This window comes from Linepithema humile, chromosome 2, assembly GCF_040581485.1.
Source record: "Linepithema humile isolate Giens D197 chromosome 2, Lhum_UNIL_v1.0, whole genome shotgun sequence".
NCBI lineage: Eukaryota > Metazoa > Arthropoda > Insecta > Hymenoptera > Formicidae > Linepithema > Linepithema humile.
The window spans coordinates 16,128,050-16,143,786 of NC_090129.1; the positions used below are offsets into that span (position 1 = coordinate 16,128,050).

The 15,737-nt window shown below is 40.3% G+C and overlaps 2 protein-coding genes across 2 annotated transcripts; one reads left to right on the forward strand and one right to left on the reverse strand.

The window, feature by feature from the left end:
* Positions 1 to 1,454: 1,454 nt before the first annotated feature.
* On the forward strand, positions 1,455 to 4,102 carry LOC136998274 (uncharacterized). The gene has a single exon (XM_067350837.1). The coding sequence runs from the start codon at positions 2,191 to 2,193 to the stop codon at positions 3,937 to 3,939; it is 1,749 nt and encodes a 582-aa protein (XP_067206938.1). The 5' UTR covers positions 1,455 to 2,190; the 3' UTR covers positions 3,940 to 4,102.
* Positions 4,103 to 8,820: 4,718 nt separating this feature from the next.
* On the reverse strand, positions 8,821 to 9,342 carry LOC136997893 (uncharacterized protein PF3D7_1120000-like). Its single transcript, XM_067349293.1, has one exon. The coding sequence runs from the start codon at positions 9,340 to 9,342 to the stop codon at positions 8,821 to 8,823; it is 522 nt and encodes a 173-aa protein (XP_067205394.1).
* Positions 9,343 to 15,737: the final 6,395 nt, after the last annotated feature.

Here is a 15,737-nt window from a genome sequence, read left to right on the forward strand (position 1 = left end):
CTGCGTCGACCAATCCGCGCCGTCGAGCGACCCGTCACGATCTACGATCGAACGGACTCGCAGTACCGTCACGAACGCACTCACCGACGAGCGTTGCGTTGTACCAACCGCTACGACACGATCGCACGCGCTTGCGCTCTCGCTGATCGCACCGAGACGCCTCACGTCGAACTTTAATAATTCAGTCACCGTTGCTTTAAATAATTATTTCGCCGTTTGCCTAAATAATTATTTCACCGTCGCCTTCATATTTATTTCACCGTCGCTTTTGTATTTATTTCACTCCGCTTTAAATAATTATTTCGCCGTTCACTTAAATAATTGTTTCACCGTTTCCGATACTTCAGATTTATTTCACGCCGCTTTAAATAATTATTTCGCCGTTCGCTTAAATAATTGTTTCACTGTTGCCGATACTTCAGATTTATTTCACGCTGCTTTGTATTTATTTCACGCCGCTTTAATAACTATTTCGCTGTTGCTTAATAATTGTTTCACCGTTGCTGATACCAATCTGACCGATACTTTTACGATTATTTCACGCCGCTTTAAATAATTATTTCGCCGTTGCTTAATAGTTATTTCACCGTTGTCATTATACCGATCGCACCGATACTTTTCTACTTATCTCACGCTACTTGTATATTCTTTCAAATTCGCTTCGCACACGCTTCGCATGTACACACGAGCATTGAAGCAGATCATTTGAAGCAAGTCATTTCAACATCTTAATTGTATGTAATAGTGTTTTATTTCCCCTTGGGGTTCACTCTCATACATATGCTTACATTTAACTTAATTCTATCCTTAAGGGGTTAGGCCACCCCTGAGGTTTAAAAAAATTGAATTTTTTTTTTTGCTTAAATCATTAGTTTTAAGTCTTAAAAATAAGATGAAAACAGTTTTATAGCGAAATTGCACTCCTAACATGTTGTTAGAGCTGTCTTAGCGAAGCGCCTCGCCGCGCTGCCGAGCGGCTTAAGGTGTTTCGGAGCGCGGCGGCGTTTTTTATGCTCCGCAGGTATACAGGGTGATTCAGAACAACCTAGGTGTCCTTGCACAGACGTATTCCTGAGTTAATTCTGAGACGATTTTTCGTCGATTAATAATATCGATAATATCGATAATATCAATCGGTCACTATAAGTTCAAGCCGTATGGCATTTGTAAATAAACAAGTTGTTGCTAAGAGAATGTAAACAATCGATATTATCGATCGGTCCGTCAGCTGTAACACACAGCATCAGCGGCGAAAAGCACAGACGTAACAATACTTTTCAATAAAAACATAATCTGGTTCATTGTTTACATCGAGTACTGTCTCCGCATCGAGCTACGTGCGTTGTGTAAACGTTAGGCGTATCCTTCGAATAATTTTTAGTCACCGAATAATTAATCGGTAGTAATAACAAACCGATAGATTCGTGTGTGAGTGTATGTAAATCTGTGAAAGTATTGATTACTGTAATTGCATGTAGTGTGTACTTTTTTCTTAATAAAAGTAAGCGGAATATGATTATTCGGCAGTGATTAATAGTAATGAATCGATTTATAAATCATTCATTTACGTGAGCAAATTCGATACGTGATACAAAAAAAATGTATGTCTTATAAATCTCGGTATGGATTTGTTGCATGTCAAGTGCTGTGTAAATTTTTATTGCTTATCCCCGGTAAAATTATTTATCCGTCAAACAGAATGAAGACGTCGAATTTGTAAAAGTAAGTGAGCGAGCGAGAGAGAGAAAGAGAGAAAGTTGTGTGTGTGTGTGTGTGTGGTGTGTGGCGCGTGTTTCATCACGTGTGTTTGATCGCAACGTGCGTCCCGTAATCACCCGTGTCGAATGGAGTTGCGCCCAGTTGCGCCGCTCCTGCCTATCTTCTGTATTCGTCCCGTGATTTGATAACTTTTTTCTTTTATAACTTGAAAAATAAGCGGCGGACAAAATTTTTGTAAAGGAAAAATCGTCTCAGAATTAACTCAGGAATACGTCTGTGCAAGGACACCTGGGTTGTTCTGAATCACCCTGTATAGGACCATTTTTCGAATAAAAAGGGGGTCTTGCTCGATATATATAGATGTCACTACAATCATATAGCTGTTATAGCGTCGGTTTTAGTGTCACGACGCCGTTAGTAAATATCACACGTGTTACGTTATTTCGGAGTATTTAGAGTAATTTAAAAGTTATGGCGAGTAAAAAGATAACGTATGATACCAAAAAGGGTTCCCGAAATACACCTGGACGTGCTTGTAGAACTAACATTAATAAGAGAAAGGTATTAAATCGATATCAGATGGAGCAAGAAACTGAGAGTGTGAGCACCTCCGCCAAAAAAATTAAGACTTCGATAGAAGAGTATGATACAGAGATATCTCCGGCTTTTGAATATCGTTTTATTGATTTTTTAACTGTTTTTACTGCATTATCACAAATATTAGTGTGCAAACAATGTGGAACAAGAGTTGTTTTTAATGACAAAAGTAAGCGAGGCTTAGGTTACAAAATCGTGGTGAAATGTGACAAATGCGAACCAACTGTCATCAATGCTGTTCCAGTTATTGAAAAAAATGCATACGATATAAATCGCCATATTATTTTTGCCATGAGATTGCTCGGCATCGGTCTTCATGGCATAACAAAATTCTGCGCTTTTATGGATTTACCACACCCAATTTTTCATTCTTTCTACGACACTGTTATTAAAAATATATTTACCGCTACTACTGTTGTTCGTGAAAAGTCGTTAAAAAAAGCTGCTGCAGGAGAAAAACAAATTAGTGAAAAAAATGGTCACAACTGCTTAACAGTATCCGGCGATGGATTATGGCGCAAAAGAGGATTTTCATCTTTGTTTGGCATCGCTACATTGATTGGATGGTTTACTGGTAAAGTTGTAGATGTTATTGTGAAATCCAAATATTGCAAAATGTGTGAGTTCTGGGAGAAGAAAACAGACTCTGCTGAATACGAAGAGTGGGCAAAAAATCATCATAATCAATGCCAAGCAAACCACGAAGGTTCGTCCGGTAAGATGGAAGTGGACGCTATTGTGGAAATGTTTTGCCGATCTGAAGAATTACATGGTGTTAAATATTCTAACTACGTGGGTGACGGAGACAGCAAAACATTTAAAGGCATATTAGATTGTGAGCCTTACGACAATTTTACTGTGTGCAAAAAGGAGTGTGTAGGCCATGTGCAAAAACGCATGGGTACTCGGCTTAGAAATTTAAAAAAAAACAATAAAGGTCTGGGTGGAAAGGGTAAGCTTACCGGTAAATTAATAGATGAATTGACAATTTATTATGGCTTGGCAATCAGGCGTAATGTCGATTCAGTCGAAAAAATGAAGAAAGAAATCTGGGCAACATTGTATCATAAAATATCGACTGACGAAAAACCACAGCACGACTTTTGCCCTGCCGGCGAAAACTCTTGGTGTTCCTACCAAAAAGCGAAGGCAACTAACAAACTTTCAGAATACAAGCATAAAACACCAATGAAATCTGTTGTTTTCGATGCTGTTAAACCGATTTATGAAGAATTAAGTAAAGACGAACTTTTATTAAGATGTTTAGGAGGCTTCACGCAAAACAGCAATGAAAGTTTTAACGCGACTGTGTGGGCACTGGCACCAAAATCTTATGCAAGTGGAAAAAAAATAATTGACATTGCAACAAATATTGCTGTTTGTAATTTCAACGATGGATTCAGGAGCATAATGGAAATTATGGAAGTTTTAAATCTTTGTGTGGGCCCCAATTGTTACAATTTTTGTGAGGAAGCGGACGCGCGGCGCATTAAAGCGGCTGAGCACAGTCTGACCGACGCAGCAAAAGAGGCCAGAAAATCGTTATTATCCACTAAAAAGAAAGCTGATGAAGCTGATACAGAGGTGGAAGGGCAGCTTTATGGGGCAGGCATCGCAGACTAAAGGTAAAATTAAAATTTTTATTTTTATAGACAAAAAATCCTCTTGAAAAACTTTAAACGTGTTTTTCTCAAAACAGCATTTTTAAAATTGGTGTACAATATAACTTTTACAGTTTTTATCCGATTTACTTGAAATTTTAATAGTATATTCTTCAATGTATTCTGCAAAGAAGTACGTAGGCTTTTTCCAAAATATTGAAAACTCTTTTTGCAATTAACATTTTTATATGTAAATTTTAGGACAAAAATGCAAGTTTTTAGTAAAATAGTTGCCATTTTGAGAAAAATCAATATTTTGAAAAATCCCTACGTACTTCTTTAGTTTTTGATATGTAGATTATGAAAATCTTTCGTTTTTTGTTCCAGGTCAAACCGTGTGTCTGAAATCCTGTACACCGATTTCAAGTTGCAGAAAAACAGGATTTTGCAAGTGAGCTAGTGTGCCGCCATTTTTAATATTAAAAATATTTAAAAAATATTTTTTTACTATGTTTTATATGTACAATAAAGCCCTCTAAACAGATTTTTAATAAAGTCATTCATTTACCCAAAAAAAATTCCTAAACTTATGCATGATTTTAAGGCCTCAGGGGTGGCCTAACCCCTTAATATTAACTTATATTTACACTTAACCTAAAATAACCTCTCCAAGGGATTCAGGTCCAGGCGATCAACCGTCCAACAGACTATCATCCGGCCTGCGCCCTTCCCCTTCTCCCATTAGATCCTACACACACACACACCCGTTCTCATCAAAGGTGACTTCCGTTTCCTCGCGCCTTCAATATTTCCATCTTTCACAATCCACTCCCATTCCCACCGTGACTTACTCTCTCTCTCTCTCTCTCTCTCTCTCTCTCTCTCTCTCTCTCTCTCTCTCTCTCTCTCTCTCTCTCTCTCTCTCTCTCTCTCTCTCTCTCTCTCTCTCTCTCTCTCTCTCTCTCTCTCTCTCTCTCTCTCTCTCTCTCTCTCTCTCTCTCTCTCTCTCTCTCTCTCTCTCTCTCTCTCTCTCTCTCTCTCTCTCTCTCTCTCTCTCTCTCTCTCTCTCTCTCTCTCTCCCTCTCGCTCTCCCTCTCTCTCTCTCTCCTTCTCCCTCTCCCTCCCTCTCTCCCCTGTCTTTCCTCCTCTATCTCTCTCATCCACCATTCCCCCTCCCCCTCTTCCCCCAATATCTTTTCCATTTGCTCCTGCCAACTCCCTCCTCCTTCCGTCCATTCTCTACATATCTCCCACGTATGTTCCCACGTCTCCTCCTCCAATCCGCATAGCCTGCATCTCCTACTCTCCTCCGTCTCCCAATACCTTCCCTCCCTCATTTTACTTCCTAACCTAAATCTCGCCACTCTCCTCTATCTACTCTCCCCCAACCTTTTTCCAAGTATCCCGGAATTCCCTCCCCCCTCACTCTCCCATACCATTTGTTGTACCTTGACCCCCCTATTTTCTCCTCCCTCTCCTTTTCCTGTATCTTTTTGTCCTTTTTTTCTATCTCTCTATATCCTAGTTCCCCTTTTTCTCTCTTCTCTTCTATCCCTTTCACATCTAATCTTCTCCCTTCAAAGAATTTTTTTCTCTTTCTTTCCCACTCCGAATTTGCCTTCCCTTTCCCTATTCTTACCAACATTTCCCACCTGCACTTTTTCGCCAAATCACTCCCTTTCCCTTCCTCCAATCTTCTCTCAAATTCCCACGCCCTTTTCCCTGCCCTTCCCCTCAGCTTTTCCCTCTTCAGCTCCTCCCTTACCATATATCCCGGTGTCCTTTCGTCCACTCTCAACACCCACTTCAAATACCTCTCCTTCAACTTCTCCATCATCTCTCTTTCCTTCCACCTCCATATTTCGTTCCGTACCCCATCACCGTCCATACTAACCTGTCGAAGAGCCATAGCCTTCTTCCCCAGTCCCTCCCAAACCTTCTCTTCCCTATTCCCCATACCTGTCCCATTATGGCCACTGCTCTTTTAACCCTCTCTCTTACGTGTGCCTCTTGCTTCCCGTTCCTTTTTAACGTATACCCTAGATATTTGAACTCCTTAACCTCCTCTATCACCTTTCCTTTCCACCTCCATACCTTCTTCCCCATCCTCCCCCCCCATCCTAAACCTCAATATCTTCGTCTTTTTCACGTTCAACTCCAATCTCTTTCTCTCCAAATATCCCTCCAGCCTCTCCAGCATACTTCCCATCTCTTCTTCCTTTTCCGCCAACATAACTATGTCGTCTGCGTAAGCCAGCGTGTATACTTTCCCTTCTTCCAATCTAACTCCTCCCCATTTCACCTTCCCTATTTCCTCCTCCAAATCCGCCGTCACCACGTTAAACAGCAGCGGACTTAGTGGGTACCCCTGTCTTACCCCCCTTGCCAAAAAGCCTCCCTCGTTTCCCCTCCTACCCTCACCCTGCTCTTCGTTTCCCTCAATATCTCCTCTACCCTCACTACCAGTCCTCCCCTTATCCCCCGCTTCCTCATAGCCTCCACCAGAACCCCCCTCTCTACCAAGTCAAAAGCCGCCTTCAAGTCTACAAATACCGCCACCATCTTTCCCTTTTTCCCTCCTAGTTGTTTATTCACTAAATAATTTAAAACATAAATGTTATCAATCGTCCCCATCCCCCTCCTAAAACCCGTCTGATTATGAGGCATCAATCCTTTTCCTTCTATCTCCTCTCTTAATCTCTCCGCCAGTACTGTTGCATAGATCTTATACAGCGTGGGCATCAACGTGATCCCCCTATACTCCTCCACTTTTTCCCCCTCCCCTTTCTTAACTATCGGCACTACCACCCCCTCCTTCCAATTTTCCGGCCAACCCTCTCCTTTCCACACCCTGTTGCAGAATCCCCATATCCACTCCTCCAAATCCTCTCCCCCATACTTCCAGACTTCCGCTGGTACCTCGTCTATCCCCGCCGCCTTTCCGTCTCTTAGCGCTCTCACCACTTTCCTAACCTCTTCCTTGTCTAACTCGTCTTCCTCCTCCTCTCCCTTCCCTTGCTCCCTCCTCTCTCCCCCTCTGATCACCCTCCCTTCAACCCCCCCTAGTGTTTCCATGAAATGCTCCTTCCATTCCCCCATCTCTATCCTCTCATTCACTCTCCTCTTCCTCCTCCTCTCCCTATTTACAATCTCCCATACTTCCTTTTCTCTTCTCGCTTCTTCCGCTTGTTTTTCCCATTTTCGGTTCTCCTCCTCCTTTTTTCTCTCACACATTTTCCCGTATTCCCTCTTCTCTCTTTTGTACTTCTCTCCATCCCCCCCTCTCTTCCTCCACTCCTTTAATTCTTTCCTTACCCTTTTTTTTTCCTGGACACATTCCTCATCCCACCACCCTCTTCTCCTCTCTTCCGCTCTCCCCAGCTCTTCCTCCGTCTCCTTCAACGCTTCTTTTATCTTGCTCTCTAGATTATCCCATTCCTCTCCTATCTCTTTCCCTCCTATTTGTATCCGTCCCATTTTTTCCGTAAATCTCTTCCTCCTTTCTCTGTCCCAAATTCCCCTTCTACCCCCGCCCCTTTCTCTCCTCAACGCTCTCCTCTCCTCTTCTCCTCTCAATCATATTTCCACCGGGTGGTGATCCGAGTCCACCCTGTCTCCTATTCTCATCTCCTCTATCCTGTCCCTTATCTCCCCCTCCCTTATTACATAATCTATAACTGTGTTTCCCCTACCCCCTGTGAACGTGTACTCTCCCTCTTCGTCTCCTCTTACGCTCCCGTTAAAAATTTCCCACCCTGTTCCTTTTATATATTCTACCAACTTCCTCCTCTCCCCATTTATTTTTATGTCCTTTGATCGCCTTTTTCCCATCTCTTCCTCCTCCTCTTCTTCTATCCCCCTTATTCCTCCTTCTTCCCTTCCTGTTCTAGCATTAAAATCCCCCCCTATTATCTCCCTTACTCTCCCCTCTCTCTCCCCAATCCATTCCTCTATTCCCTGCAAAGTCCTCTCCACTCCTTCTTCCCCCACATATACCCCTTCCATTTTTCTCGCCCCGTATTTACCCTTCCTACTATCATCCCTTCCCTCTCCACCTCTATCCTGGACCCCTTTTCCCACAGCTCCTTTTTTATCCCCATTACCATTCCCCCTATTCCTCTCCCTTTCTTATGTCTCCTCTTCGCCAGCTGCACTCCCCATTCATATCCCTGTGGTAACCTTTCCCTTATCTTTTTCCACCCCTTCTCATCCATCCACGTCTCTACAAGTACCATTACGTCCCACTCCTTAAGGCTCTTCCAAAAATCTCTATCTTTCTTTCCTAACCCCGCTACATTCCAGAATGCCAACTTCCATCTGTTCCCCTCTCTCCTCCTCCCCTTCTCCTCTTTTTCGCCCTTTCTTCCGCTTCCCTTTCCTACCTCCTTTCCTCCTTCTTCCCTCTTCCTCCCCCTTCCCCCTGTCCCCCCTTTCTTACGTTTCCCTTTCCATCCCTTAGCACTTCTTCCGTCTCATCCCACTTCCACCATTGATCGTCTATCCTAATCTTACCGTATCCAATCCACACCCTTTTCCCCTCTCTTTCCTCTTTCCGTGCTATCTCCTTCAACCTCCATCTCATTCTTCTCTGCCCCCAAGTCCAATCCTCCATAATTCTTTCCTTCCTACCCTTCAGCATACTCTTCCTCTTCCACACCTCCCCTCTCTGTTCCTCGCTCCCCAGTTTAACCAGTAGCATCTCCCTTTGCCATCTTCCCCTCCTAAGCCCTTAATCTCTATGATCTCCACCTTTGCCCCGATTGTTTTAAAAATCTCCTCCACCGCCTCTTTCCTCCTCTTCTCCTTTACCTCTATCCTTCTAATCAGTATGTTCTTTTTCCTATCCTCCCTCTCCTTCATCTCCATCTTCCTCTCTACTCTCTTTAATCTTTCCTTTGTTTCCTCATCTCTCTCTCTCTACTCCTTCCTTCCCTCTTCCGCCTTTCCCCTCCCCCATTTCCTCTACTTTTTCTTCTAGTCCCTTAATGCTTTTCTTCATGTCCTCCCTCTCCTCCATCCACCTCCTTTCTCTCTCTCTAAATTTCCTCCTCATTTCCTCCATCTCCTCTCTTACCATCCTCCCGTAATCTTTGATCCCCTCCTTCACCTCCTCCTTTATTGCCTTTAATTCCTCCCTCCATCCTTTTACCCCTCTCATTTCCTCCATTACCTCCTCCATTTCTTTTTTCCACATCCTGATCATCTCTTCCATGTTCTCCGTCCCTCCCCCTCCTTCCCCCTCTGTTTTCCCCGGCGATCTCTGCGTCTTTCTACTTTTTCTAAATCCCTCATCCTCCTCATCCCTCCTCTTCTCCTCTGATTCCTCTCTTTTCCTCTTGAACATCTCTTCTACGTTTCTTAGGCTCATGCATCTTCCTTTTGCCTTCCTCCCATCTATCCCGCCAGATCGCGCCCTCCCATCCATCTCGGCCCACTCGCGTCGCCTCTCTGCCTACCTAGTCTATGCCTGACTATACCTGTCACCCTCCTTGTTCTGATCCCTTTTTCCCTTCTATCCCGCCCTTCCCTATTCCCACCACACTCACACGCTCTCTCTCACACCTCCACTCTCTCCTCCACACACTCCTACCTTTCCTCTCTCTTCCACACACTCTCTCCTTCTGCCACTCACTCTCTCTTATTTTCCACGTGCCCTCTCTACTGCGCCGGAAACGGAAGTCTTCAACATCTTAATTAATAAACGTTATCTCTTTATTTTGTTACAAACGAGCATTTATTTTATTGACATACCCCCAACCGAACGAACCCGGATTCCGGCGAGCTACTCCGCGTCCGCCGAAGCTCACACGGTTTCATAGGAATAACGTGCGTACGTTGTCAGTTTTACTAGGTGAAGTAAGTACACAATTCAATTGCTCTGTCTAGACAAAAAAAAAGCAAAACAATGCGGACATTTTCCTGAAATCAATCTACTCACAAAAGATAATAACAGGCCTCAAAGAAGGTGCAAAGTGTGTGCGAAAAACAATAGGTGAAGTGAAACTACTTGAGAGTGTAAAAAATGTTTTGTTGCATTGCACTTTTTAAAATTGTTTTAAAATTTATCATTTAGCACAAAATTATTAATAAAGAGTTATATTACAACGTTAATCTTTTCTACACTTATCTAACAATAAATAGTGTGATTGCACTTATTGCATGCAATTTATATATTGCAAATCCAAAATTTTTCTAGAAGTGATTTCAAGTAAAAGTTGCATGTTGCAAATTACATATTTTTTCTTGAAAGCAACTATGTGTTTTCTTTATACCAATTGATTCGTCTCATTATTTTACGCATAAAAGTATTAAGGTAAGATTCCCGAAAATTGAATGTTTTACAAGATATTTTATATTTTATGTCAAAATACTGTAATTTACAAGCCTCATAACTCGAAAAGTACTTAATGAAAAATAACTTCATTATAGTGTTTTGAAAAGCTCTTGACACTAGCTATTAGATTTTGAAATAAAAAATAGGGTGTTACATTTAAAAAAACAAAGTTGACCTTTATATGACCTTGGCATGTACACCCTAGGTTAAACCTAGGGTAATGTCATCATCGGATGTCCCCCTCTAAACCCAACAACTTTTGTCAAAACATTTTATGCTAAAATTAATTTCTACAAAGTTATTCACATGAGATTTTTAAAATGACACCCTGTATATTTTGCGATCATGCGTGTGTACAATTACACGCGAGCAAAATATGTATACAACATGTCGCGTTGTAACAATCTCATTTGTAAATAAAAAAGCGCCAGTTATCCCATGTCTCAATAATTAAATAAAATATCACGCATATAAAGTATTTCAGTGTAATTTATTATACATATTTGGAAAAATAAGAATGGAAGATAAACTTCTGAAAAACTATAACCTACGATTTGGCTGATTTTCAGCCTAAATATTTATTTTATCTAGTAAATAATACTCCCAAGTGGATTTTTGGCGCAAATGCCCCCTCCGCCTCCAGCCCTTTTCAAAGGTAAAACTGTTTTTGTTAATTATTTCAGAAAGTATTTATTGTACAGAAAAAGTTGTCAAACAAAAAATGAAGCTCATAAAAAGTTCTACAAATAAGGTCGTATACATATTTTACCTAACTCCAATATATAAATCGTTATTATCAAAAATCTGCAGGTAGTGTGTTCCGCCACCCTGCGGGGAGCTTCACTATCAAAAAACTATACACATAGGGTCTGGATTGAATCTCGCTTTGTGTAGAAAGTCGTAAACCCATGTGAAACCTCGCTTTGCGTTGTAAAGTGTATGCGTGAATGTAGTGGATGCCGTCCCTCCTACGGGGACTTTTACAAGTTTTTTGATAATAACGACTAAAATATTGGAGTTAGGTAAAATATGTATAGGACCTTATTTGTAAAGCTTATTATGAGCTTCATTTTTTGTTTGACAACTTTTTCCATACAATAAATATTTTCTGAAATAATTAACAAAAACAGTTTTACTTTTGAACCTTTGAGGGAGGCTGGGGGCGGAGGGGGTATTTGCGCCAAAAATCCATTTGGGAATATTATTTACTAGATCAAATAAGTATTTAAGCTAAATATCAGTCAAATCGGAGATAGCTTTTTGGAAGTCCACTACCTTTTTCTGATCCAACTCCACTTTTGACTGGAAGGTCGTAGTAAATATTTTCAAAAATTATTGTTCTTGTCTTGAAACGCCTTTTCAAATGAGTCCCCACTCGACCCATAGTGTCATTTAACATTTTCCACCTCTATTCTGACCCCCCCTCCCGCCACCAGGGCTCTGGTGGCCGGGGGGAGGGGGGGATCCATACCCATTCCGAAAAGTTGCTTTTTCGAAAACTTTGAACCCATGTTTCACCGTTTTTCGATATTTTAACTTTTGACTCTTACCACTTTTGGCACAAATCTTTCGGAAAAGTCTACCACTGAACTGGTTAATATTAAAGAGCGATAAATGTATTTCACATTGTTAAAACCACTTCTTTCATCTATAAGTAATTTATATAATTATTATATTTACATATACATTTATATATAATATAATATATGCTGATAAATTTACAGGCAGGTAGAATACGAGGTATTTTGCTTGGGGATTCTGGGTACCCTTGTAAACCATACCTCTTAACATTAATTTTAAATCCTCGTAATCCTTGTGAAGAACGTTACAACGCATCTCATATACGAACTCGGACCATCGTGGAGCGCTGCTTTGATGGGAGGAAGGGCATGTTTTGTGCCTTGCGAAATGGAATGCAGATCTCCCTTCGTACAGCAAAGTTAGCCATCATAGCAATTGCTGTCTTACATAACATCAGGAAAAATTTTCATGATAACAATCCGTATGGTATGTTATATTATATGTTATATAATATATATACATGCTTTAGTAATAATTATGTAATAAGAATGATGATATTAAAATATATGAATTATTTTATTTTTTAGACGCGGAGTCAGATGAGGATATAGAAATTGAAAAAGATGATCCTGTTGTACTGAATTCGAAAGAATCAGCACAATCTGGTCACAATCTTTTTCGCTAAAAGTTTGTGCAACAATATTTCTTCTAATTGGAAAAGGGCCTTTCTTCTATTAAGAAAAGCATTCTATTATTGTATAATTATTTTGAATTTTGTATATCTGTGTTCTTGCAAGATGTTTAATGTTTATTATGTTCATTAGTGTTAATTATAGTTTATATAGTTAGTGTTAATTATAATAATTTTATAGTTTTGATATAGTTTAGAGTTAGCTAATTATAGTTTATAGTTTCTAATTATATTTTTTTGCAAATTATATTGTTGTTGAAACTCCGAATTGTAAATTTTAAAAGCCTATTTTATATCTAAACTTTTGGGATTATTAGTTTTATTAATCTTCCACTTTATTGTAGTTATATTTATTGTTATATATAAACTAGTACAGTATATTGTGCTACTAAGTATCTAAAACTAGAGAGTCTTTCTTTATATATTGTCTTATGAAAACTCGAGAGGACCCACACACTGACTCATGCGACATCTACACACATCCACAATTCCAACATAAACATTTGCTGATCACGATATGTATTGCATTTACTTAAAATATAACACATCCATGATGATATATGTTTATATATGTTAGTAGTATAGCTAGGCCGATTCTAATTCAGGTATGTGAGGGGAGTGCGGGGAAGAGGGGGTATCGGATTACGCTGCGTCAGCACTTTGGAGGGGAGGGAAGTATCGGATTACGCTGCGTCAGCACTTTTGGAGGGGAGGGGGGTATCGGATTACGCTGCGTCAGCACTTTTGGAGGAGTGGGGGTATCGGATTACGCTGTGTCAGTACTTTTGAAGGGGAGGGGGGTATCGGATTACGCTGCGTCAACACTTTTAGAGGGGGGGGGTATCGGATTACGCTGCATCAGCATTTTTGGAGGGGAGGGGGTATCAGATTACAGCACTTTGAGGGGAGGAGGTATCAGATTACAGCACTTTTGAGGGGAGGGATATCAGGTTACACACGTTTACAGTTGTAAAAGCGCAGTATCAGCACTTTTGCGATGTGTGTATCAGGTTACAAGAAATTGGAGGGGACAACATATTTTACAGCTTACGTCATCACTTTTTAGAATTTGCAGGCGCCATTTTGTATCGTCAGCACTCTTGACACCATTTTGCGTTGTTACAAAAATGATATCATCACTATTTTTAGCAGCAGTTGCGTCAGCATTTTTGACACCATTGTTGCCAAATTTCTTTATATTTTAATCAGCACTTTTAATAGTGCCGTGTGCAAAAGTCCATAGCAACAGGCAGCCACATCAACATTTTTTACACCATTGTTGTCAGATTTCCTTATATTTAATCAGCACTTTTAATAGCACCGTGTGCAAATGCCCATAGCAACAGGCAGCCACGTCAGCATTTTGGGCGCCATTGTTACCAGATTTCAATGTTTTGAATAACATTGTCAGCATTTTTTAATTAGTGTCATGTGCAACAAGCGGGTATAAAAAGCTCGCGAAAAATACAAATTATCACAGTTATCCGAAATCATTTGGACAATCACTACATCGCTACAACGCTTTATCTGAATTATAGCAACGATGTTTTCTACCGTACAACAGACAACTGTGAGTAATCTGGCCAACAAACAGCAAGGTGTGGAGACCTTTGCAAAGAAGCGGAAATACTCGCCCAACGTGTAAGTTGACTGTCTTACTATTTACACTTTGAAACTTACTGCTATTGTTACACTTTAAACTTACACAAGCTTTTATTTACAGAAATAAAAGTAATTCACCAAGTATCGATAGAAGCATGATCACATTTCCCAGAATTTTGGCTAGAAGATGCCCATTGACGAAAACCGGCTATAAATATTTGGATATCGGAATCAATGTTTCTACGCCGAGCCACATAGAAATCGCTCTCGATGACAACCATGGCAAAGAGATACATTTTACATACAACACGTGGAAGATCCTCCTGGACCAACGACACGCCATCCACCATTTCTTTAACAATGATGAAGACAAAGCACACGCATCATCTCAAACCATCGAACACGTCACGCTACGGTTTGGAAAGATAAATAATCTAAAAGTGCTGCGTCTGGAAACATCAACGGTGTGTTTAGCAATGTCACACAACACCGTATGTAACATGATCGCTCTCGAGTATTGTGTGGATCGTATCGCTCAATCGTTGAACAACGTCACTGGTATGGTCGACACCAAGTTTACACACTTTCGAAAAATCGCGAGCGGTGCGAAGGACCCCATCGCGGTGATACGTGAAAGCGAATCGTTCGATAAGAATGATATAATCGATTGTGAGCTGTTAGCTCAGGTCTTTGGATCGCAATAATTCTAGCATATCACATGCTTTATTGTTAAAATATTTTAACCATCATAATGTATTTATTAAATGCATCTGTTTAATAAATATTATTTCAATTATAAATTAAATTATTTTTTATTATCTCGACTATATACCTTTCTCACTCTATCCACTATGCTGACCTATCCTACTGTGAGATAAGCGAGCGAGTGAATCATATTACAATATCGTACACAGTACTCTACAAGTAATGTATTCTAATTGTACATAACATTAATAAATCGAAACAGGACTTGACTCAAGAAACTTTAATAATAAAAGTGTTGAAATTTGCAATATTTAATACTTAGAAGAATATTCTATCTCAATTCGCTGGGTCAACTCTTATTACACTGCTGAGAGAAGCAGTTCATGCAATATAAAGCAACAGATAAACCTTTCAAGAAACTTTTAGGAAGGGTGTTTGCCACAACGTTTGCTCCTTAGAGTTAGTCATTAAGCAGACATAGACCGTAGCACATTGATAACCGCAGTCGACCGCGAATTAGATGCGCAGCAGGTAAAGCGTTTCCGCTTTTGGGAGGATGGTATCCCTTTCCGGGTGGAGGAGTTGACGGAGGACAATTTGGCCCTATGGCGGGCTAGTGCGAAGAGGATCTCGCGACAAGAGCGAGTACGCGAATGGCTCAAACAAGTGCCGGATATCCAACCCGACAGCCCGCTAAGTCCATAGGAGACTCCACCACCAGTAAGTACTGTTTAATTTTTTATAAATTTTAAGCGGTACGCATGCGTTGTCATGTTTTTATCATCTATTTAATTAAATCATAAATTAATTCATTCAATAATTATCATCTAATTTTGTGTAACTCCATTCTATTTGTTACAGGGAACGCTGGTTATCCACCATTATATGGACGGCGAAATATTTTTTTTTTTTTAATGCTTTTTGTTTTTCTACTAATTATATTTTATTCAAATTTATCAAATTTTGT

Coding starts and splice junctions, on each gene's coding strand:
- LOC136998274 (XM_067350837.1), top strand. CDS start 2,191: ATGGCGAGTAAAAAGATAACGTATGATACCAAAAAGGGTTCCCGAAAT.
- LOC136997893 (XM_067349293.1), bottom strand. CDS start 9,342: ATGGATGGGAGGGCGCGATCTGGCGGGATAGATGGGAGGAAGGCAAAA.